Below are 22,229 nucleotides of genomic sequence, written 5' to 3'. Positions count from 1 at the left end.
TCTGACAATTTTAGGTGGCAGGAGTTAAAATGAGTAATTCTTCCATATACAGTTAAAGGACTATTAGATACAAAAACAACTAAATATCATGCTTTTTATGTTGTTTTTTTTTTTACATCATTGATTATTGTCTTTTTTTATGTGTTTGTGCTTTTTCTTATGTCTGTAATGATTAGGGATAGATTAATCCCCCCTCGCTCCACATACATACCCTGTTAGCGTTAGCCATCTTGCTCACATCATGAATAGTTCACACATAGGCCATCCATCGTGATGCACTTAAATCGTGTAGCATAAATTAATCACACACAAGTAAATACTGTTTTGGGTCGACGTCATGACGTAGTCATTACGTACTCATGGTCCGAAAAGTTACGCAGGGCGTGCAGCGGTTCAAAGAGGAAGGAAGATGGCGGATAACAAAGGCGAGGAGGATATGGAACCGTCTGCTAATTCGGACTCGGTGCCCTCAGCGAAAGATAATGAGCAACCAGAAACGACAGATGAAAATGCGGTAATAGTCATAGAATCGACTAAGGTGGGTGGTGAACCAACAGAGTCCCACGATAACGCAAATGAGACACCGACACCCACCAGCGACGGCGGAGACGGCAGCGACAGCGGGGCTGCCGTTGCTGCTGCTGCTGCTGCTGCTGTTGGGGAAGTCGATGTTAGCGTTAGCAACGCCGTCAGCCCAGCTGCGACCAGCAGCGCCAATGCAGAAGAGCCAACGGCGGCTGAAACCCTGGCCGCCGCTGCCGTTGCCGAGACTCCGGTTGGAGGGCTCACCACTGAAATGTCCCCCCCACCGACGGCTCCGGCGGCTGCGCCGGTATCCGTTCCCATAAATTTTTTGGATACGTGCGCAGTGTGTAAACAAAGTCTCCAAAGCCGAGACTGTGAACCCAAACTTCTGCCATGTCTGCACTCCTTTTGCCTCAAATGTATCCCGCAACCAGACAGGCAGATCAGCGTGCAGGTACCAGGACCGCACGGGCAGACTGATACACACATAGGTGAGTTTTATTTTATTTTTGTACAGTCGTCTGCTCCGACAAGATGAACTGCCGTCTGTCAAAAGTTCGGGCTTCAACAGTTAATTTAACAGCTATATTTGGCGACACATTTAACTTAGCTAACTACATTACTGCTTTAACTGAACCGAACGCCTTTGGCGGTTGGTCTGAATCTCACAATCAAACCGTTACCGTTAACGGTCAGGTTATGGAATGTCAGTTGCATTGCAGAACAAGAATAAAAAAAAGAAGAAGAAAAATAACGTGCCTTTGGCTGGCGAGATACACTCCCATGTGCACGTTCTGTCCCGTCATAGTTGTCATTGCCAACAGCAAGGCAATATTGTAATTTGACAGGTGTGTGCTTACATACCAGTCTCTCTCTCTCTCTCTCTCTCTCTCTCTCTCTCTCTCTCTCTCTCTCTCTCTCTCTCTCTCTCTCTCTCTCAGGGTTAAGCTAACGTTATGCATTTTCAATCCTCCCGGAAATTGAGCAATTATACTGTTGTAATGATTTACAAGAGTGTTGGCTTGTCGGGGAGATTAACAGTTAGACGACAGTGACATGATTTGGATGGTGATCGAACACCGCGCGCTTCTAGTTAAGCTATTCATTAGCAGCTATTAGTAGCAGTGAGCTCATCTCTCGGGAAGAGACTCGACTGGAGTTGAAAATACTAAAACTAAAATAATCTACTTAATGTAGAAAAGTATTTGCGATGCATTCCTAGAAATCTAAATATCATATTTTCTCGTAAACAGCATGTTATGTATGTATGTATGTATGTATGTATGTATACACACACACACACACACACACACACACACACACACACACACACACACACACACACACTTATCCAAATGGCGTGTTTCCAACCACAACTATGGCACATGACAGGCATAATTACGAGGTCTCCAAAATAAGTTGCCTTAAATACAATGCAATCTAATTAACGGTGTCATGTAAGTGCATGTACACTTGTTTGTGTTTGCTACCTTAGAGCTTTTAAAAGGTGCATACATCGATAATTTTTTTTGAAAGAGTGATTGTCAGATGGCTCACAAAAAGCCCCAGAAGTCAGTCAACAACAGCTCAGCAAAAGTAACAAAAGCGTTACACCATGAGCAGATGTAGTAACTAAAGCAAAACAAACGTTTTTTTTTTTGTATTTTTTACATGGTTTTTACTTCCCCTCTGGGAAAAAAGACGTGGTAGTAAAGGCGTATTTAGATAGATTTATGTTTTGTCTTTTTTCATTTTTGCTCTATTTAATCCATAAATTTTCTTGCATAGCTTCTCTCTTGAAGGTAGAGTTTCACCTTAATTAATTGACTCACTGACTCTGTTTTTCTTTTCTTTTGCTGGTTGATATTTTGTAGAGCAACTAAACCAACAGTATTATGGCAGGTGTCTGGTCTCATTTCATGTTTATATTAACCTCTCCACAAATATAATTTTTATTGCAACACCGATCCAGATAATGTAACTCCTACATCTATTAAAAACAGACCTGAGCGTTGGCAGTCTACAAAAAAGCAATTGTGTCATATTTCAAGTTTAACGAAGGGGACTCCATCTCATGGTGACATCTCAAATTAATCCATTAATCTCCAGGTTTTAGCTTCACTTCCTTACAGTACCTGCCACCAGGCTATAGCTTTATTACTCACATTGGAGAGTTTTAATATCACATTGTCTAAAATTCCGTTTCATGATAGATTCAGCATATAGTCTGCATTGTATTTCTCGAGCTGCCTAGCATCTGAGGTCAAACTGCTAGATAATCTATGTATGGAAGAGGGTCTATCTTCGTCTAATAGATGATGTGGTTTATATAACCTGCACTTTAAGTTTGACGTGGGGCATTTTTTTTTACTTAAAATGTTCTTTTGGCCACAGTTGACTGACTGGACTTTTGATAGGTGTGGGGTTACATAATACAAAATTGCATAGGATATGGCCTAGTCTCTTGACACTACTTGCTTGAGTTTGGGGAAAGCTCCAACATATCAGAAGATTAATAATTGGGCTCTTCCACTTTGGCAGTTAAATCCTCCAATGTTTGTTACCAACTACATTTATAGCATTTGATTAACATGTTTTCACCTAAAGGGAGACAAACTATGTCACCCTTCCCCAGTCACAACACTAACCCAAGTTACTGATTAATATTATTAAACCTTGTGCTTTACCTGGTCAGAGAAAAGGTGGGCTAACGATACTTGATCAGAAAATATTTTCGTCATGATAATGTGCATGTCAAAGTGTGTACATAAAATGAGAAAACGTAAAAACTAGATGAGAATGCAGAGTTCAGAAACAACTTCACGGCTCATGAATTAAACCTTCCGCTCTATTTCTCTTTTGTGATGTCTGCTGTCCTACATGGTAACAGCTTGTAATGGGACATGTTGTTTACCTTCTTCCTGGTGTAACTCTTTGTATAGCCAGAAGTACCTGTCAGGTGTGCCTGAAGAATGCTTTATCTGATGTCAAAGTTACATGTGCCCTAACCTGCATGATACTTGTAGCAGTACATATTTCTTCGTGGTTCAACAAATAAAAAAAAAGAAGAAATTAAGTGAGGTTGATTACATGTGGCTAAGACTCAGATATTTGTTTTGGTTGGCCCAAAATTTGGGTCGGTTCCTATCATGTGATTAAGTGAAAGTAAACACTGACACCAAGCAGAGTTGAAATGTGATAATATCTGTCCCTGCTACGAGATATACATGTCCCTTGAGATCCCAACCCGCCTCTGATATTTATTATTACACATTGATCCCAGACTAAGCTTTGGTAGCAGCTTACTGGTATATTTCTGGCTATTAATGCACCCGGCATTTGCAAATCAACTAGGTTAATGCATATTTGGTTAAGCAAAAGCGCAGTTTGATCAAACCGACCGTTATTGGTGTTGAATATGCTTCTACAGCCTTGTGACAGCTGTGTGATACGTGTGTATTAAGAGGTTGTGTGGGTTCCTCAACACAACCCCAGTCCATCTGCTTTCACAACCAATCACTCATAGGCTCATGCAGCTGGAGCTTACACAAACCGGCTGTGTGCTGCTCAAGCCAGTGTAGACCGGTTCAAACTGGCTTTAACCAGTTTTTACCTCAGTTGGCTGATGAGGGGTGGGGGTGGGGGGGTATTTTATGGGCTCAGGAGGTAGAGGAGGGGTGACATATATTATGCTGACTCAATTTAAAATATTTATGATTTTTGTGAAGTTTAATATTTTGCACATTGATAGACTTAATAAATTACAAAGTTAATACACTGAAATAATTATTTGTTGGGGTGTATAATTATATGATTAATTTAAGTAATTCTATTAACAAAGCCAATTCATCCAATTAAATGGAACAGTCCTCGTTGTTTAGCCATGTGATCTAATATTCTAATAACCATGCCAAAGATGACAAGATTGAATCTTCGCTTAATCAATTAGCTCCCATGAATAGACACCGGGTGTCCCACGGTGCCAAGAATTTGTTAATAACAACAGGAATTTACCTTAAGGAAATGTGGAGGGGGCTTCCTATTACTCCTCATTTGTTTGAAGCGGGACTATTTTTAGCCAAGATTTCAGCGGGCTTCATCAGAAGTCAGGTAATGGATTTCATGTGGGTTTGTTTACATTTTTCATTTGCGTTAAATGTGTTGCCTATTTGATCTCATTTTACTTACGTCCCCCTCGCTTTCTGTCTCTTTTATCCTCATAGTAAATGTTATGCGCTGTTCGGTGTGCCACCAGGACTACAAACAGAGCGACATCATTGACAACTACTTTGTCAAAGATACCACAGAGACCACAAGTGGGTCGGATGAGAAGGCTGCACAGGTATGTCAAATCAGTCGGCCTTGCGGCTGTAATGTGGTATCTAAGTGTACCCGCAGCGATGCTTTGCCACATATGTGTTTGGAGGGGTCTCTGCATAAATATGGGATTTTGGTATTTTAATTTCTGATAAAGCAACAGTCTGCTGTCCACAACATTGTATCTAGTTATGCACCAATTACATTTAGTGTAGCCCTGCCCTGCAAACATATTTGTATGTTATTTTTCTTGGTAACTGCCAAGAGTATTTTAAATAGAGATATTCACTGTATGCCAAAGGTTTGTCTGGTACTTTGCTAAAGTAAGAAGTAAAATAAATGAATTAACCCTTTATTCCAAACATAGGAAGATGCCCATTTTTGTTTCGATTGTTTCGGTGATTCCTTTAGTGCCACTGATTAAAAAAACACACTATGCAGCGCTTGACCCATTACTCAGACACAACATCTGCACTGTACGTTCATGCTCTAAATTCAGAAGAACCAACCTATGACCATTTGTTTAGTTAAAATGTGTGCAGCGTGATCACACAAATGTAAAACGGCATATCGAGGCCACATTTGAGGAAGTTGCATCAGTCGGCACCAATACTGATTCTTGAGTCCAGTTCTTTTGATATGCTTTTTGGTGTGATCTTATCCAGGTGTGCACAAGCTGCGAGGACAACGCAGGAACAATCGGCTTTTGTGTGGAGTGCGGAGAATGGCTGTGTAAGACCTGCGTGGAGGCCCACCAGAGGGTCAAAATAACCAAGGACCACAAGATCCACACAAAGGAGGATGCTGACGCTGCCTCCGGTAAGATGGCTGATCCTCACTGTAATGGCCGATCCATGTTTATTGAAGCTAAGACTGCAAAAGCCTGAATGAGACTAACCCTAGATGAAGTACAGTTAATGTGGTGCTGCTGGTAGGCTGTTGCCATAGTAACAGTGCTGCAGAGTCTGGTTGCTTGGCTGGTAACTCTAGCTGGGGAACCATACACCCTGAAGCTCTGACCAGAGTTTTCTGAGGCTTTGGCAGTCTTGTTTGGCAAACCTAAACTGGCTTTGACATGTCTTTCGGTGTCATCTATTTTGTCTTTCTTCTCCTTTTATGTCTATAGAGTCTGTTAGTGCTCCAGGACAGAGGCCTGTTTTCTGTCCAATCCACAAGCAGGAGCCACTGAAGCTTTTTTGTGAGACCTGCGACACCTTGACCTGTAGGGACTGCCAGCTGCTGGAGCACAAGGAGCACAGGTAGCTCCACATCTAACACACTCCTCCTGGGAAAGCTAAGCTTCAAAAATATTTTTTTTACCAATCGTTAACTGATCATTAAGAGTTAACCGACGATTAATGCCTCGCATGCAAGAGTGCTGTTCATACTCGTGCTTGGCACTGTAGCGCAAGCCTCCGCAGATGGCATGCAAGCTCCAAGCATGGACGGAGGCGTTTATACTCTGCATGCTGTTTGTTGTCTTATTTGCCAAAAAGCCAGAGGGCGTGCAAACAAAATGAACTGTGAAGAATAAAAAAGCCAACGAGCCTAACCCATTGGCTGCAGGTGTAACTGGCGAAAAGCAATAAACTGACTTCCACAATACAGAAGAGGTATTTTAATCTGTAAATTCATATTTTATCATCAAGGACTACTTTATTGTCTTTGTGTTAATAATGCGTTAACACAGTAATCCTTTAATGGCATTAATTATTTGATCATGCGTTAATTGCATGGTTTTTTTTTTGCATCGGGAGGGACTTAATACTGCGCGCGTTCTTCCGTAGCCTCACTGACAGGCAGTTTTGACGACTTGTGCACTTGAGCCTGACGTGAAAGCACGTATTGTTATGGAATTTCTGTTCTCAACGAGCAGCGGGGGCTGCCGCAAGCTGCTCCGTTTCACAAAGAGCTCACAGGCGGTCAGTCTCACAGGAGCCTCGTGCTGCAGGCTTCAAGTCCAGATTGAAAATGAATCGCAAAGCTCCTGTCCCCCGCAGTCTGATACACTATCGTGGAGCGCTTTCAGTCATTATTACTTCTGGCTCTTTATTTTTCTCTCAAAGAGGAAAACTCTCCAAACAGAGGAATCCTCAGAAATGTTCAGTGCACTTGCTCAAGACAAACAGACTGGACTTTTCTCACTGAGTAAGAAAAACTAAACTGAACTGGAAAACATCTCAAGCACTTTTGTATAAAGTACATTGCTGGTCTTTAACATACATCTTTAAGATAAGCAAAAGACTATACATGGACAAAAGAAGGAGTGGCTTGTGCTTTACTCCTGAACACACTGTTTATGTTGTTCTCTAATAGAATACAAATGTTTCTAATGTTCATTAAAAAAAAGAAAACTGATTTATATACTATATATGAATGTAATTTTACCTTGCTAAAAAAAAATTCAACTTTGCCCAGCCCTAATGTATGTATGTCTATCTATCTATCTATCTATCTATCTATCTATCTATCTATCTATCTATCTATCTATAAAAATAAAATCGGAAGCTAAGTTACATTTTGCGAAGTGAACAGAATCTCCCAACTGAAGGAAATAATTAACCTTGGATTCTCATAAATCTTTATTATTAATGAGTAAATTTACAGTCAATTAGTTCAGTGTAAGTTTTTTTTGGTAACTCACCCCCTCTACTCTCAGGTACCAGTTCCTAGAGGAGGCTTTCCAGAACCAGAAAGGCATTATTGAGACCAGCGTGGCCAAACTTCAGGAAAAGAAGAACTACGTCCATTACTCTGTCTCTCAGGTGCAAAGCAGGTGCGAGTTTTGTCATCGCCAGTCTCCTCTCCAGTGCTGCCCATTGAGTTACCGCTTGTTAATACCGGTTAGCTGATGCATGTTGTCAGTTTTTCTATTGGTGGCTAGACTCTCTAAATTAAGTGTTGTTTTTGTTTTTTACACCCAGGTTAAAAGAGCTAAATGAGACGCACAAGAAAGTGGAGCACGAGATCAAAATTGCAGTATTTACTCTTATTAACGAGATAAACAAGAAGGGAAAGTCCCTGCTGCAGCAGTTGGAGGTAAGAGAATATGTATTAAATCGGTTTGTCCAAGATCTGTAAAATCCATTAGAAATATATGAGTAACTCTATCGTTATGGATTTGAAACAATAGTTTTTGAATGCATTCATGCAAGCTAATTTTGTGGCTGTTGACTCACTCTTCACGCAACTGGAACACACAATTTTCAGTAAACCATATTACACCACATATTGACAACGTGATTTGCAAAAACCTTTACTTATCTGCCTATACAAATATGACGGGACAGTAACAACATATTTTATTTGTACATGGTGTGCTGCTCACACGTTCTTATTTATCATAGCTATTGAATATCTTGATATTGATGCATTCCCTTTTACCGCATGTTTTGCCACACATTAAGAATTACAATGTCGTCCTTCTCATGCTTAGCTATCTATGAAAGCCTTGCAGTGACTTTTGGTTTTCATACATTTAATCTTGTTCAATCATTGAATCTCGTTTGTTATGTACTTTGACTACTTCAGTTTTTGTTGTGTGCTCATTTGAATTGTTTTTGCTGCATTTCATTAACAATTGCTGTAATAACCCAAGCTCCCCACAGGCATCATTACATTTTCATCTAATCAAATCTAATCATATAATACATCTCTCAGCCCATGCTAACATTTTGTAATAACATTCATTCATCTTGGATGTTCATGCTCTTTCAGTAGCGGTCCCATAACCAGAATGATCTCTCTTTTCTGTCCAGAGTGTGACCAAAGAGCGCAGTTTGAGGCTTGTTACTCAGCACAAGGACACCACCCAGCTGGCCCAACAGATCCACCATGTGCTCGGCTTCTGCCAGTGGGCCATCACTACGGGCAGCAGCACGGCGCTGCTCTATAGCAAGAGGCTGGTATGTTTCCTCGTGAGCCGTGGATGTTCAGCAGTTTGAGATGCTTGAGCTCTGATACTCCAAGCTAAACTAAAACTCACACATGGCTGGCTTGTTTTCACAATAAAGCATTGCACTTGGATGCGGATTTCTGCTTTGCATGAGGAGAATTGCTCTACTTTTAGTGCGTTTTTAGTTTTGAGGAACATTCTAATACAAGTTGGTCATCATCCTATCGGGCGTGAACAGCAATACACTATCAGATGTAGGGTTGTAGCTATTCTGGTATTTTCTTGTTTGTCCTTGAAATTTGTTTTCAGCAGCAGACATGGTATTTCGTTTGGAGTATACTTTTGTATCAGCCTTTTCTAGATATCTGCGTTTGCAAAACCAGCTTTTCCCACCAAATGTTGTAGATGGGATATGTATTGTTTTGGCGAAAACAAGAGGCTTCTGCTGCAGGTTTTTGACTTTCTACCACAAGACAGTCAGCAACTTGGATAATTGTGTGAACTCTATTGTTAGTTATTTGTTTGTGGGAATAATGCTCCCAAAGGGCAATTTAACAAATGGGGCATTTGTTCCTCCACTAAAGTCTGGCTCATTTACCGAAGTACATTATTCTGTTTTTGTGTGTGTAGATTCTGTTCCAGCTTCGCCAGCTCTTCAAGGCTAGACTGGAGCCAGCGCCCCAGGCCAATGGAGTTGTACGCTTCTTCTGTGACCCCACTTTCTGGGCCAAAAACGTAGTGAATCTAGGTGCTTTTTTCTTCTTCTTCATCTTCTATTCATCATATGGCTGACCATATTAAGTCATACTTCATTTATTGTACAGTGGCTATAAACAGCGTGAACAGCATTAAGAATTTGATTCAATAAAGAAATATTTCACACCTGTCCAGAGCATGTGCACTCCAATAAATTAAGCTTAATGTTATCCGTCTTCTCTGTAGGTAATTTGGTTATCGAGAAGCCACTTCCACCTGTGCAACAGCCCGGTGTGATGGTTGGAGGACCACCCATTTCTCCGGGCCAAGGTCACCACGGCAAACACCCAGGACAGATCAACCTGGCCCAGCTCCGGCTGCAGCACATGCAGCAGGCGGCCTATGCACAGCAGAAGCACCCGCACCCGCTTCAGCACCAGCACCAGCTCCAGCACCCGCATCCGCACCAGCAGCAACAACAGCAGCAGCAGCAACAACAACAACAGCAGCAGCAGCAGCAGCAGCAGCAGCAGCAGCAACAACAACACCAACAGCAGCAGCAGCAGATCCAGCAGCAGATGCGCATCGCCTCACAAATGTCCCAGCAGCACGCCAGACAGGCCGGTCAACCCATGGGTCAACAGCAGGTATGGAAAACATTCCTCAGTTGTGGTACCACTGTGAAATACAATAAATGTCTTCCTCTAATGGATCACCCGGGAGGCTCGCTAAGATACTTTTTAAAATTATTTTTATTTTTAGCATTATTTTTATTTCTAGTGCACAAGATATATATATTTTTTTTTAAATCACTGGCTTATATTTCTCCAGATCTCTGGGTACGGTTTTTCAATTTTTTTTAAAATCTGGATTAAACTGATTCAGATTTGGAAATCTCTTTTCCGCCTATCCAGGATAACGTAATCTATTTTAATTTTATGCTGGTTTTTTAAAGCAGTGTGGGATTGGATTACTCTGATCCAGATTCAAACTGTTCAGGATCACCAAATCTGGATTACCTGTGGTCTAAATGGAACTATCCCAATGTATGTATGTAAAGAACAACAGATAGAATAGTGTGGGGTAACTCCAATATACTTTATTTAAACAGAAAAAAGGACTGATTGGAACAGCAAACAATCAATATTCGCTCATCTGAGACCTACAACAAATAAATACATACTTTACTCCCAAAAACATTATTGATGTTTCAAACAGGTTTCAAAAAAATATTTATTGAATTGAACTGGCAAGAAAATGATGTTCCTCTGCTGGATGCATTTGCCCTTTCAGTCTCTTTTTGGAGAAGTACCTTTTTATAGGAGTCATCTTTCTTTGGGTGCTTTGAGCCTCTCTCTGGGGGTCCTGTGGGAACTAGGCCTTCTGTGTTTGACCTTCCCCCTCGATTACTGGGCTGAGATTAAGAGTAAATTCCAGTTAAATTGATAAATACATATGTAAAATGCATGATATAAATGTTGTATTATTTAACTAACCCCTTTTAGTTACCTAGTTTTATTACTGATGTCCACCATGAATCCACCCTCCTGCTGGGATCAGTTTAATTCTGATTTTTGGGATCAAAATGATCTCAATCCTACCATAAAGTTTTGAAAAACTCAAACTCAAGGTTTGATCCGGATCAACAACAAGATTGGAGTACGTGATCCCATTTCTGAATCCTTTTTTTCTTTTGAAATACCCATTTTCAAGATTTGATCCAATCCGATAGCTGTAATCCGATCAGATTACTTTTGACCCCGGCCCCTGGAGATCTTAAACAGGTGGATATATTTTCAAGAGCATCCATTTTTAAAGAGAAAATATAGCCGTAACTTTGATCTAAACTGAGCTAGACGGAAAACCATTAATTCACTTTATTTTATTGTACGTTGTGAAGTAATGCATTTGTAAGCAGAAACTGGAAATTCAGACCTGTAGTTGTTGAAAAGGACGTCGTTCAATTCAAGCTGCAAGAAAACCTTCATCCATAGGTTGTGTTTTCAAACCAATAAAGCAGGGATGTATGTTTGGAAAAGGTTTGCTTGAACTTGTAGCTGTTAGGCAGCAGTCTTGAACCTGCCAGTCCCCACTTGCCACGGTATTACTACATGACAATAATATTTAATTAATTAATTAATTAATTAATTAATTAATTAATTAATTAATTAAATAGCAGGTTGTTTGATATTGTTTAAAAAAAATGAATTGTTACCCGCGACGGACAAATTATCTCAAGCAAGGAACACACTAAAATGGAGGAAATTTTAGGGCTCAGGGAACCTAAAGGGATATAAGATCACCAAATTTGTCTAATCATAAGTCAAAGGCCTCAGAATATTATTTGATGTTGTTAAACAAGGAAAATCAAACACATTTTATAATTCGAGAGGCTGTAAGCAGTGAATATTCAGTATTTTTAAAGGATACATGTCTGAATTTATAATTTAACTCTTGTTTTCTGTAGATCAAGGAATCAATGAATCTACTCATCATTTCAGCATTAAATATACGTTTTGTTCCTGTAATTGCGTGACTCTGAACATTATTTGCTGTTTGTATAAATTTCCATGGTTGTGTTCATCCAATGATCTGATTTTTCTCAACGTCTGTATATCTGTATGGGTTTTGACAGCCTCCAAGGCTCATCAGTATGCAGCAGTTACCGAGAGGGCCCGGGGGTATGAATGGTGGGCCAGGTCCCCCCATGTACACTTCCTCCCACCATATGCGTCTCCCGGGTCCACCGCAGAGCCGAATGCCCACGGCTCAGCCGAGACTTAACGGGCAGCAGTATCCTGCCATGATGCAACCTCAGCTACAGAGACAGGTCAGTGCAAACTCACACTCTGGTTTTACTGTAAGAAATGGATAAATAGGTGAAATGTAGATTGTATACGATCTACTGTGAACTGTTTGGATTTTATATAAGATTTAGTTGTATTTGTCTCACACATTTGTTGCTGTAAATGGTGTGATATCCAAATGTGGTAGATGTTGTTTTAACCCAGAAGTGCGTGTGCGTTCGCGCACAAGGTGAGGCTGATTTGGAGCCACCAAATAGATTGCTTAAGAAATAAATGTATAGTATTTGCAGTATATTTGTTTTGCACAATTTTCTATCTAATGCAACAAAATAATTAGTGAAAACAAACATATATTTAAGTGAGGTTTCCTTTTTTGTAGTGTAAGAGTTCAGCAACAATCTGTTTGTGTTGCTTGTTGTTTTTAGAGTATGTTTAGAATAAGAAAACAATTGTTGAGGCCAATATGATGTTTGTCCAACTGTAAAATGTTCTACTCCTATATACATATTCGTATACTGGTCATAATTTAAAAAAAAAAAAGCTGTCTTGGTAGAAATTGGTATCAATATAGAAAATTCTATTATCATTCAGCAATCAATATTTACGCAGAGTCTGAAGTTAGGCTGATATTGATGACTACAAAACTTTTTATTTGTATATGCCTATAAAAAATCATACCCGTCTCAAATATGAGGTTCAGAGCTGCCAGTATTGAAATTAAGTTAAATAATACTTAACTAATAATAAATAATATTTAAATGTCTTTGTTTTCTGTTTTCATGTTTGAAGACTCATTGTAACAGACCAAAATAAAGTAAAAACTCCATTGACAAAGGACGAGTTACTGACGATTTAAAACCGTAACGAGATTAAATTGTAATTTTGTTTGCATTTATAAAGGGCCCTGTGAATGTTTCTTGTAAACAAACAAGATTTATGTTTCCATTCAGTGTTACTAACAACACACAATGTGTGTTTCCTTGAAGTCTAACAAACGCGTCGAGTGCATTTCCCTCCTTGTTTACCTACATGCTGACTAGCTTGCAGTCGTCTTCTTCCATGTCTTCCATGGTGCACTGTAGCATATCTAACTTCGTTATTGCTCCCTGTTGATCATCAACAGGTGTGACACCATAGGTAGGACTGTTTCTTTGTGCGTGTACAAGAAACAAAACCGGGACCCACTAAAAGTCTAAAACTCCTCATAGAACCTCGAGTAGCAAATGTTATGCCAATGTGAAAGAAACCAAAAAACATTGTATATTTTACTCTGTTACGGCAGGGTTATATTTCAGCACGGAACACTTTAGATTTACATCTTGCCAGTAATATCACTTTTTCAAACATGAAAATACAGGGTTTTGTGCACAAATAACATTTACATTTGTTAAAATAAATACTCCCAATAGAGCCAATCCAAACATTGTTTTTAAATGAGTTTTCAGAGAAGGGTGCAAATGTACTGTGTCCTCATTATGTCCTTATTTGCAATGCTTTACCACTGATCTATGCATATACAGCTGATTATTTGCACACGTCAAATAATGTGTACAGAATGTACATGTACTGCCTGCATGTAAGACTAGATAAGAGAAACTGCCACTATATCCAGCCCCCTTTTCTTTGTGTCCAGATGTCTATAGAATCTGAGATGAGCCACCAAAGGTTTCGTTTCTTACTACAATCAGGGGTTTGGCACTTTTTCCTACTTTGACATTTGTGTCTTGTGCAGCATGTGTCACCCAAATGCATGTTCATGCAACCATGTTGTTTTCTACAACAAAATGTTTGTAATCAAACTCAACAAATGACCGATGTCCTTGTTCCTGTCCTCCCCACTTTCTTTTTCCTGTCTCTGTCCTTCCCTCCTTCCTACGATCTTTTTTTTCCCTTCATCCCTCCGTCTCTCTCTTTCTATGCAGCATTCCAACCCAGGCCATGCAGGCCCTTTCCCGGTGGCATCTCTTCATAATGCCAACCCCACAAGTCCGACCAGTGCCAGTATGGCAGGTGCCCATGCTCACCGCGGCCCTGCCAGCCCAATCATAGGTCCCATCGAGCTCATACCCTCCGTCACCAATCCTGAGAACCTGCCCTGCCTACCTGAGATCCCGCCCATTCAGGTGCGCACATTCTAACCATGGGCTTTCTCCTTGGGTCGGATTTGTTTGCTTTTTAAACTTTTTGTAAACCGCACCAACCAAAATTCGCCCAATAATCTCCACAACCACATCGTTGTTTCACTTCATTTCACGTGGCTACAATACTGCAACCCTTTTGAGAAGACATCTGCTCTGTACAAAATAGTAAAAGTAACCGTTAACTTTATGTACTTACGTAAATTCCAACGTCTCGCTGTGAGCTCCGTCAACTTTCCGCGGCGTCCGTAAGGTTTCACAAAATCGCCTTTGAGTCTATTTATAACAGCGAAATTCAATAATAAACACAACTCCATAACTGTACGAGCTTTTTAGGAGTCTAACAAAGAAGGGGGTGCTTTAAAATTAAGGACCGGCCACTTTTAGATTGTTTTTCAGACCTAAAATTAAAATGTGAACAATGCTATTAATTAATGAAATGTCCAACAATTAGCATTATGATAAACAGTTCAAAGTGTTTAGTTAAGGGAGTAAAAAGTATGTAACATTTTGTAAATTGATATACATTTATGAAAGGTACCATTGAATTGTCAAGGAGTGGAGAAGCACTACAAAGTCTGATGTGGTAAATGAGTACACAGAGTTGACACGTCAACGTTTTCCAATATTTTCCCTGGTCTAGTTTCCATTAAATATATTCATTTATGAAAATCTGTTTCCCTTTTTGAGTAACTTGATTCTCTGTTTTTTTGTTTCCTTGCCACTGTGCTTTCCTAGCTGGAGGATGCAGGTTCCAGCAACCTTGGACACCTCCTGTCTCGCTACATCACAGCCAGCACGCAGCATCTCCTCGGCTCAATGGATATGAACCCCTCACCCGGACTGTCCACACACTCGCCTGGATCTTCAGGTACTCGCACATTCAGGGGGATGGACTCTCATTCATATCTGACCGAACAGAACTTCTGCCAAATATTGTGTGACTTTTTACACAAATGTTATACACTGGATTGTCAAAAGCAATAAAATCTTTTAATGTAGAAATAATTTCCACTTAAATTATTATAAGTCATTACAATGTTATCAAAGTACTTAGTGTTACTTACTGGCGAGCTACTAACCCCATCATCTTATCCTTCCTAGATACTGTTGGCATTTGTATGTCCCTAAAGAAATTTTCTCGTACAATAAGTATTGATCACCGCTGCTTCATCATTGCGTGGGGCTTTGTTTCCTGTCTGCAGGTTTGTCGAATGCCCACACACCAGCACGACCTTCGAGCACGTCCAGCACGGGTAGCAGGGGCAGGTAAGAAGGCATGTACTGTAGTGGCAAAACACCCTGTTAAAATGTCTAGAACGTATATTAATAGGCCAGAGTCCAAGTTTGCTGATTCAATAAATGAAACAAAGACTTAAAATTCTAAAAATGAATTAGTCAGCGTGATCTGATCAGAGTGAGCAAATATTAAGCAACGATCAATACAGACAAGACTTGCTCAGTCTGCAGAGGCTCTGAATCTGCAGGAGCCAATGTTGCAGGATGCATTTTAAACTACAAGCAGTCGTAGACTAACTGATTTTGCAACTGCCCCCCCTAGAGACAGGGAGAACATCTGCAAAAACTGCAGGCATTTTTCACTCTATCTTCAGAACTCGTGTAAATAGAGATATGGTTAGAAATATGCATATTCCCCCCTGAGGAAAGAAGTTTTAGTGGCCTAACTTTCCAGACTAACTTAACCAAAGGGAAAATGCTAAAAGTACACTGTGTGGTTGTTGTGTGCTCGATGCGGGGTTTGAAGTCATTATAGTTATGATCCCGTTGCAGTCTCAGTGAACTTAGCAAGTTGAGTCACAGTTGGTAATTCATTGGTTTGTAACGAGTTCAAACAGTTGCGGTAATCTTTTCTGCATGGTTGGTTTTTTGTTTTTTTTCTTTCAGCTGTAGCTCTGCAGGGAGGGCAGCGCCAGGAGTTGGAGCTCCGGTGGAGCAGGTGAGGGTGAAGCAGGAGCCTGGTACAGACGACAGCTACAGCTGTCCAGCCTCTTCTCTGAAGATGGAGCGGGACAAGGATTCCGGGAGGAGTGCCTGCATGGTATGAATATGTAGTTTACTAGTTAAACATAAATATTGGTAAACATTGCTTTTGCATGTATATTTGTGTTGTGATAACTTTTTCAGCCACTCTGCGCTATGATTTGTGCATGATGACAAACCCATTAATATTTGCCCTTAGCACATTCAGATATGTTCTTCTTATTTATACATAAATAACACCGAAAATTGGGAAGATCAAACGGGATGAGAATAAATAAAAGATGATGCATGTACTTGGACAGATGAATCATGTAAGGACTTAAACTTTGTTATTTGTATTGTGACATCGCTTCTGGGGCTACATACTTAGACACTATTGTAAGGTGTGTGTCTGTGTGTGATCAGAAGATTATCATCTTGTCTTAAAAAACATCATTGTTTGTTTGTTTTTTAACCCCTAGATGAGCAGTACAGAGAACAGCCCCCTTCCTGTATTGGGAGTTGTAACTGCTGGTCAAGACGCTCTCAAGACTTTAGGGGAGCTCATCAAAACAGAACCCCAATCCGAAACTTCTTGTTCTGGACTAAATGGCTCCAATGTCACCGCCACCTCTTCTTCGAATGCCACTATGACCTCAACTACCTCATTATCCTCCGAGAACAGCAAGAGCACAGTAGACACTCCCCTCACTAATGGAAACTCCAATAAGACGACAAACACTAAAGGGGAACAGGCCGGAACGGGCAGTTCTGGTGGGAAAGAGGACGACCCAAATGAAGACTGGTGTGCCGTTTGTATCAACGGCGGTGACCTGCTGTGCTGCGACCGCTGCCCCAAAGTGTTCCACATAAAATGCCATGTGCCCAACATAAAGATCCTCCCAAAGTAAGTGATTTGTTTTGCTAGCGCATTTTCAGAACTATTTAACTGCTGTTGTGCGCTGCCACAACATTCACACTGAAACATGCCCACAAGAAGAACCACAAAGTTAGGACAGATAAAGCGTGCACAGGGTTTCTCCAACACATTCTGGAAAACCTGCAATAACCCAAATCATGTCACATTGATGCACATGCAGGTTGGATAATAATGAATGGGAATCACTAAACACTGGCAGAATACTGGCTATAACAGTACTTTTTTTGTTGCTCGCATTCTCTCATAAAACAAAACGCTGCATTGTTATGGTAAAATGGCATGACATGAAGTGTTTACCTTTTCGTAGCAGTAGCTCACAGTGGATGTGCTTATCCTTGTTCAAGACTCCAATTTATATTACCAGTAAAGGCGCTGAAGTATGACAAGATTACATTTAGGTACGTAAAGTTCAGTCTAGATTTATCAAGGAGCATAATTGTAGGCTACTATTTTTCTTATTGGTTTTCAAGCTGTTCATTTATTTGTTTTAAGGCCGCAGTGGCTAATATAATTTATAAGAAAAAAGGGTATACTTTATATTTACAATATTGGCGCACCTTTCATAACTGCATGAACTTTTATGACACAATACAATTCTGTACATTTTTGGTCATTTTTGCTTGATTGTTAATTATTAGTCTCATGTTTAATCTAAAAACATATCTTGTGTGGTTGATCATACGAAATCTTATTTATATGTTTATAAACACGAATGAATCCAAACATGATCTGTAAACTACAAGTATCCTAAATATCAGAAGTATTTTTTTCTGTGACTTTCTGTGTATACTTTGAAGTCAGCTGAAAACTGTCCGACTTGACCGCAGTTTTTTTTATCAACGCCTCCACCTGCTGCCGCCTGTGTTTGTCTGGATTCCAGGCGAGGCGCAGCTCTTTTTAACAAGCCTATTAATTTGCACACTGGGAGCTGCGTTTTGTTGATCAAAGTTTTTGAAATAGTGAAAAAAAAGTGGCATGCAATCAACATATTGGGCACCTGCCCTGCGCTAGATCATCAAATTGTTTCTAGAAACCGGTAGGAACCGTCTGAGCAGAACGGAAGAGATGCAACAGTGAAACAATTTGTAGTTCTGGGTTCATTCTTGCAGACATATTAGTCAGTCTAAGCGTAATATCTTAGCACACCGCTCATCACTTGGCTTTAGCAGCAGTGAATTGGCCATGCAGATCATGAAAGGTAACGCTAATGTCATGTGTGATTTTTCTTTTTTTGTGTCTCAGGGGTGACTTTCTTTGCACGTTTTGTCGGAGTCTGACCACCCCCGAGATAGAGTTCTGTGACGACAGCAAGAAAGTCAAAAAAGAGCAGGCCCTGAGTCCAGAGGACCAAAGGGTCAGTACAGCCAGCACACCTTCAAAGGCCTTTTCGGGTTTAGTACAAGGCAACTAATACTCTCTCTCTTCCCCCTCTCTGCAGAAATGTGAACGCCTCCTGCTGCACATCTTCTGTCATGAGCTCAGCGTGGGCTTCAGGGAACCTGTTCCTAGCTCTGTAAGTAGCTCCACATAATTCTCACACACAGTTCAGCCAGCTATGCTACCTGATGGCCCAGGTGTCTTCAGCCCTGTTCCTTTCGTTTTGTTTCTTACGCCATGGCAATGGTTAATTTGTACAGTTGTATTGGTCCACCTTTTTAGTGTCCCTTGGGCTGGGATTTTTCTTCTTGGTTTTGTGGCACACTGTATTCTATTCTTTTATCTTATGCAGTTTAAAATTGACTGGTTAGCTCTTGGTAGGAACATTATTTTTTTTAACTCAAAAAAACTTGACATGACTTGTTGAAGAGCTGTAGAAATGAACATCTTTTCATCTTGCTATTCTTACTTTTGATTACTGTTAGCGAGGTCTCCTGTAAATTGGAAGTCAGGAATACGTACTCTGTGGCAGCGGTGTCCCTTGTTCAGTTATGATGGGGTCCTTTTTGTACGCTTTCTTTTTTCTCTCTCTCCTCACACTTCCTGCCTGTCTATTTGGCCAAGTGACAAATTAAAGGCGAAAATGGGACAAAACACAAAGGTTTTGTGAGTTACATTGATTTAACAACATTTAATGTAGGACTATAATAGTAATAGGTTTGTACTATTTGTAGGTTTTTTTTGTGTCAAAAATGTTTTTACTAGTTGTAGGGTTTTTTTTGTGTCAGTGGCTGATAACTCACATGTTTGGTGTGTATTAATCACTTGCTGAAACATTGTGTGTAATCCTCACCATCTCTTCTCTTAGTCACTCTTTGACACACACACACACACACACACACACACACACACACACACGCACACACACGAGCACTCAGTCTGCACCTACATTTATGGTAACAAAACTGATGAGTTTTTGTTTGAGCTAATATGTGTACTTGGGGAGACAGGGTCATACAATATGATGAATATGATGACGGATGTTGAAAGCTATTTGGAAAACCTCAAGTGAAGATTGAATGTAAAAAATAAATAAAATGAATTTGGGACAACTTGGAAAGGCATTGAAATAACCTTTGAAAAGTTGGTCTTTCCGACACTTAAGTCTCTTGTCCTAATTCCCCATTTGGTATCGCAGAACTGTTTTGCTGTGTGCCAAAATGTAAGCCCCAGCTGTCCTCAAAAGCCAGCCACATTGTCCTCCCTTCGCCGTTCACGTGCGAGCCAAATGCAAACTTTCTCGACATCCTCTGCTGTAGTTGGAGATGCTGACTGACCCAGTTTTGTTCAACCAGGTGCCGAACTACTCCAAGATTATCAAGCAGCCCATGGACCTGAAGAAGGTAAAGAGGAGGCTGCAACTACGAAGCTCCCAGTACTACAGCGCCATTCAGGAGTTTGTGTCCGATATGCGTCTGATCTTCAAAAACTGTGCGAATTACAACGAGGTGAGAGGCATGAATCTTGAGCCTGCTTTGAAGAATGGCATCCACTTGTGTGTGTGTGTGTGTGTGTGTGTGCATGCAGACAAGGGCTAAACTGATATGAGTTTGAGTTTAAATTGTTACCCACTGATTGAAAAGCTTGGATTGAATCATTTGACTGGTTTTAAGGCCCCAAAAATATTATTAGGTAAAACATATGGCCCTAAATATATTATTCTAACCTTCTTTGAAGGCACAGTCTGACATTAGAAAATGAAGTGGGAATGGGTGCTTATGTGCATACAGTGTTGTGCACCTACTAACATTGGCTGTGGGGGGAGGTGGAGTACAGAGTCGTCACTGTGCTTCATCACACTGTCTGAACCCTGGTAACACTGTCTGCATCACAATGAGAAATCACAAGTATGGTTTTCAATGGGTCACCATGCTTACTTGATTCTGCTATTGAGGAACATTTTGTTGTGGTTAACCGTTTAATTGCTTATGATCTCACAAACCCTCTTGTGTGTAACTACATCTTGATTGATATGTGGCCTCAGGGGATCTGCTATAAAGGATACTGTATATGATCATGTGTTTCACCTTCCAACCATAAGAGGAAGCTTCTTTTTTTTTTTAATTTTAAAAAGTTAACAACGCAGACTAGACTCGAGACATCACTTTATTTGGCCGGTGTCGATGTTAATGCCTCTGAGCTGCCGCACAACTACGTTGTGCATATGACATCATTATGTCACAAAAATTAACAGCAAGCAGAGTTATCACTTACGAAAGAAGACTATTTAGCAGAAAGCCATTCTAACTGTAGTGTAATTAGATTAGTTAGATTCTTAAAGTAATGAGTAAATCGTTAATTACTCATGATTATTCAGGTAATGTATATAGGTCTAGATTTTACCAATAGGTTAAAGGTTTTTAATTGTGACATCTTGTAGACCGATTTAATTTCTTAAATTGATTACTTTTTTTCTTTTTAAGTCATGAATAATGGCTTTCGATATTTCTTCAGACATTTGAAACTGTTATGGATCCGTCTGTCGCGCAATGGGTCAGTGTTGGTAGGTCAGTTTGTCATCAGAGCCTGTTTACACTGTGTAGCAAAAATCTAATATTTTCAGGCACGAGCGTTACATCAAGTTATGGTGACCTGGTCCTAACAGACTATAGATCAGCTAATGAGGACGGCGGTCCCACTGAAGAGTTCCTGTTGGGAAAAGTGTGCCTCTGCACCAATTCATGGTCATAAATAACAAAAAGATCATGACATGTTATCAGAAGTTAGTGTGAAAAGCTTTGGAGATCAGCAGTGCTTAAAGCACTAGTTAATTAAAGACTTTGATGGTGTTACATAATCTATGATTATATAACATTCTTGACATACTATCAACATAGAACCTTATAATGTAGTCATTTACACAGAACTGTGCGTGCGTGCATACATACATACAGTTTTGTCTGTAAAAAAATACAAATATAAAAATAAAGAAGTGCATTGTATGTACCGCCATAGAGATGCTTATGTAACTCTACAGATTTAGAAACTAGAGATTAACTGAAATAATCACACGATCACTATAATTTCCTGTCGAGGAAGGAAGACCACGCAGACGGAGTGCAGACTTTACTTGCTGTTAATTTTTGCTGCATCAACTTGGTGTTGAGCACAGTTGGCTGTAAACAGATTTTTGATCTGTTCTTATTTAACCTGCCTGTGCTGTGAACTCTTTTCTCCCCCCCCTGCTGCTTCACTGTGTTTGTTGTAACGTTATTGCCCCTTTTTAGATGTCTCGAATAATCCAGGTTTATGATGAGGAGAAACAGATTAATACGCAGGTAAGCCGTTTCAAATAGAGAACAGATGTCCGGTCTCCTCCCACTGAAGCTCCAAGAACTGTTTCTGCTGTTCATCTTAGCAGTAAGAGAATTCATGCGCAGCAGACTTGGCCACTCATATGGTTTCAGATCACAGAAATAGACTGACTGAGAAATGAATTACATTTATTACTATTTAATCTTAATGAGAGGTGGTAAGAACTGTATTTGAGCTTA

General features: G+C 40.1%; 1 protein-coding gene across 5 annotated transcripts in view; it reads left to right on the top strand.

Annotated features, from left to right (window-relative positions):
- Positions 1–388: 388 nt before the first annotated feature.
- Positions 389–22,229, top strand: part of trim33 (tripartite motif containing 33) — a 27,194-nt gene continuing 5,353 nt past the window's right edge. Inside the window, exons 1-20 of one of the 5 annotated variants that reach the window (XM_068596956.1) lie at positions 389–1,016; positions 4,749–4,867; positions 5,508–5,661; positions 5,969–6,101; positions 7,502–7,618; positions 7,767–7,881; positions 8,601–8,747; positions 9,368–9,485; positions 9,680–10,080; positions 12,069–12,263; positions 13,874–13,930; positions 14,163–14,363; positions 15,117–15,249; positions 15,584–15,647; positions 16,284–16,437; positions 16,841–17,265; positions 18,541–18,652; positions 18,737–18,811; positions 20,031–20,183; positions 21,963–22,013. In XM_068596956.1, coding sequence (XP_068453057.1) covers positions 410–1,016; positions 4,749–4,867; positions 5,508–5,661; positions 5,969–6,101; positions 7,502–7,618; positions 7,767–7,881; positions 8,601–8,747; positions 9,368–9,485; positions 9,680–10,080; positions 12,069–12,263; positions 13,874–13,930; positions 14,163–14,363; positions 15,117–15,249; positions 15,584–15,647; positions 16,284–16,437; positions 16,841–17,265; positions 18,541–18,652; positions 18,737–18,811; positions 20,031–20,183; positions 21,963–22,013 — 3,531 coding nt within the window. In that variant the 5' untranslated portion in view covers positions 389–409. The remainder of the gene's footprint in view (positions 1,017–4,748; positions 4,868–5,507; positions 5,662–5,968; positions 6,102–7,501; positions 7,619–7,766; positions 7,882–8,600; positions 8,748–9,367; positions 9,486–9,679; positions 10,081–12,068; positions 12,264–13,873; positions 13,931–14,162; positions 14,364–15,116; positions 15,250–15,583; positions 15,648–16,283; positions 16,438–16,840; positions 17,266–18,540; positions 18,653–18,736; positions 18,812–20,030; positions 20,184–21,962; positions 22,014–22,229) is intronic. The other 4 variants (XM_068596958.1, XM_068596957.1, XM_068596959.1 and 1 more) reach the window with 4 other exon arrangements.

Source organism: Clinocottus analis, unplaced genomic scaffold (assembly GCF_023055335.1).
Source record: "Clinocottus analis isolate CAN_PGR_092001 unplaced genomic scaffold, fCliAna1.0.p SCAF_4, whole genome shotgun sequence".
In the NCBI taxonomy this organism is placed as follows: domain Eukaryota; kingdom Metazoa; phylum Chordata; class Actinopteri; order Perciformes; family Cottidae; genus Clinocottus; species Clinocottus analis.
The sequence above is the reverse complement of the archived record's forward strand: the minus strand, read 5'-3'. Positions and strand labels throughout refer to the sequence as shown.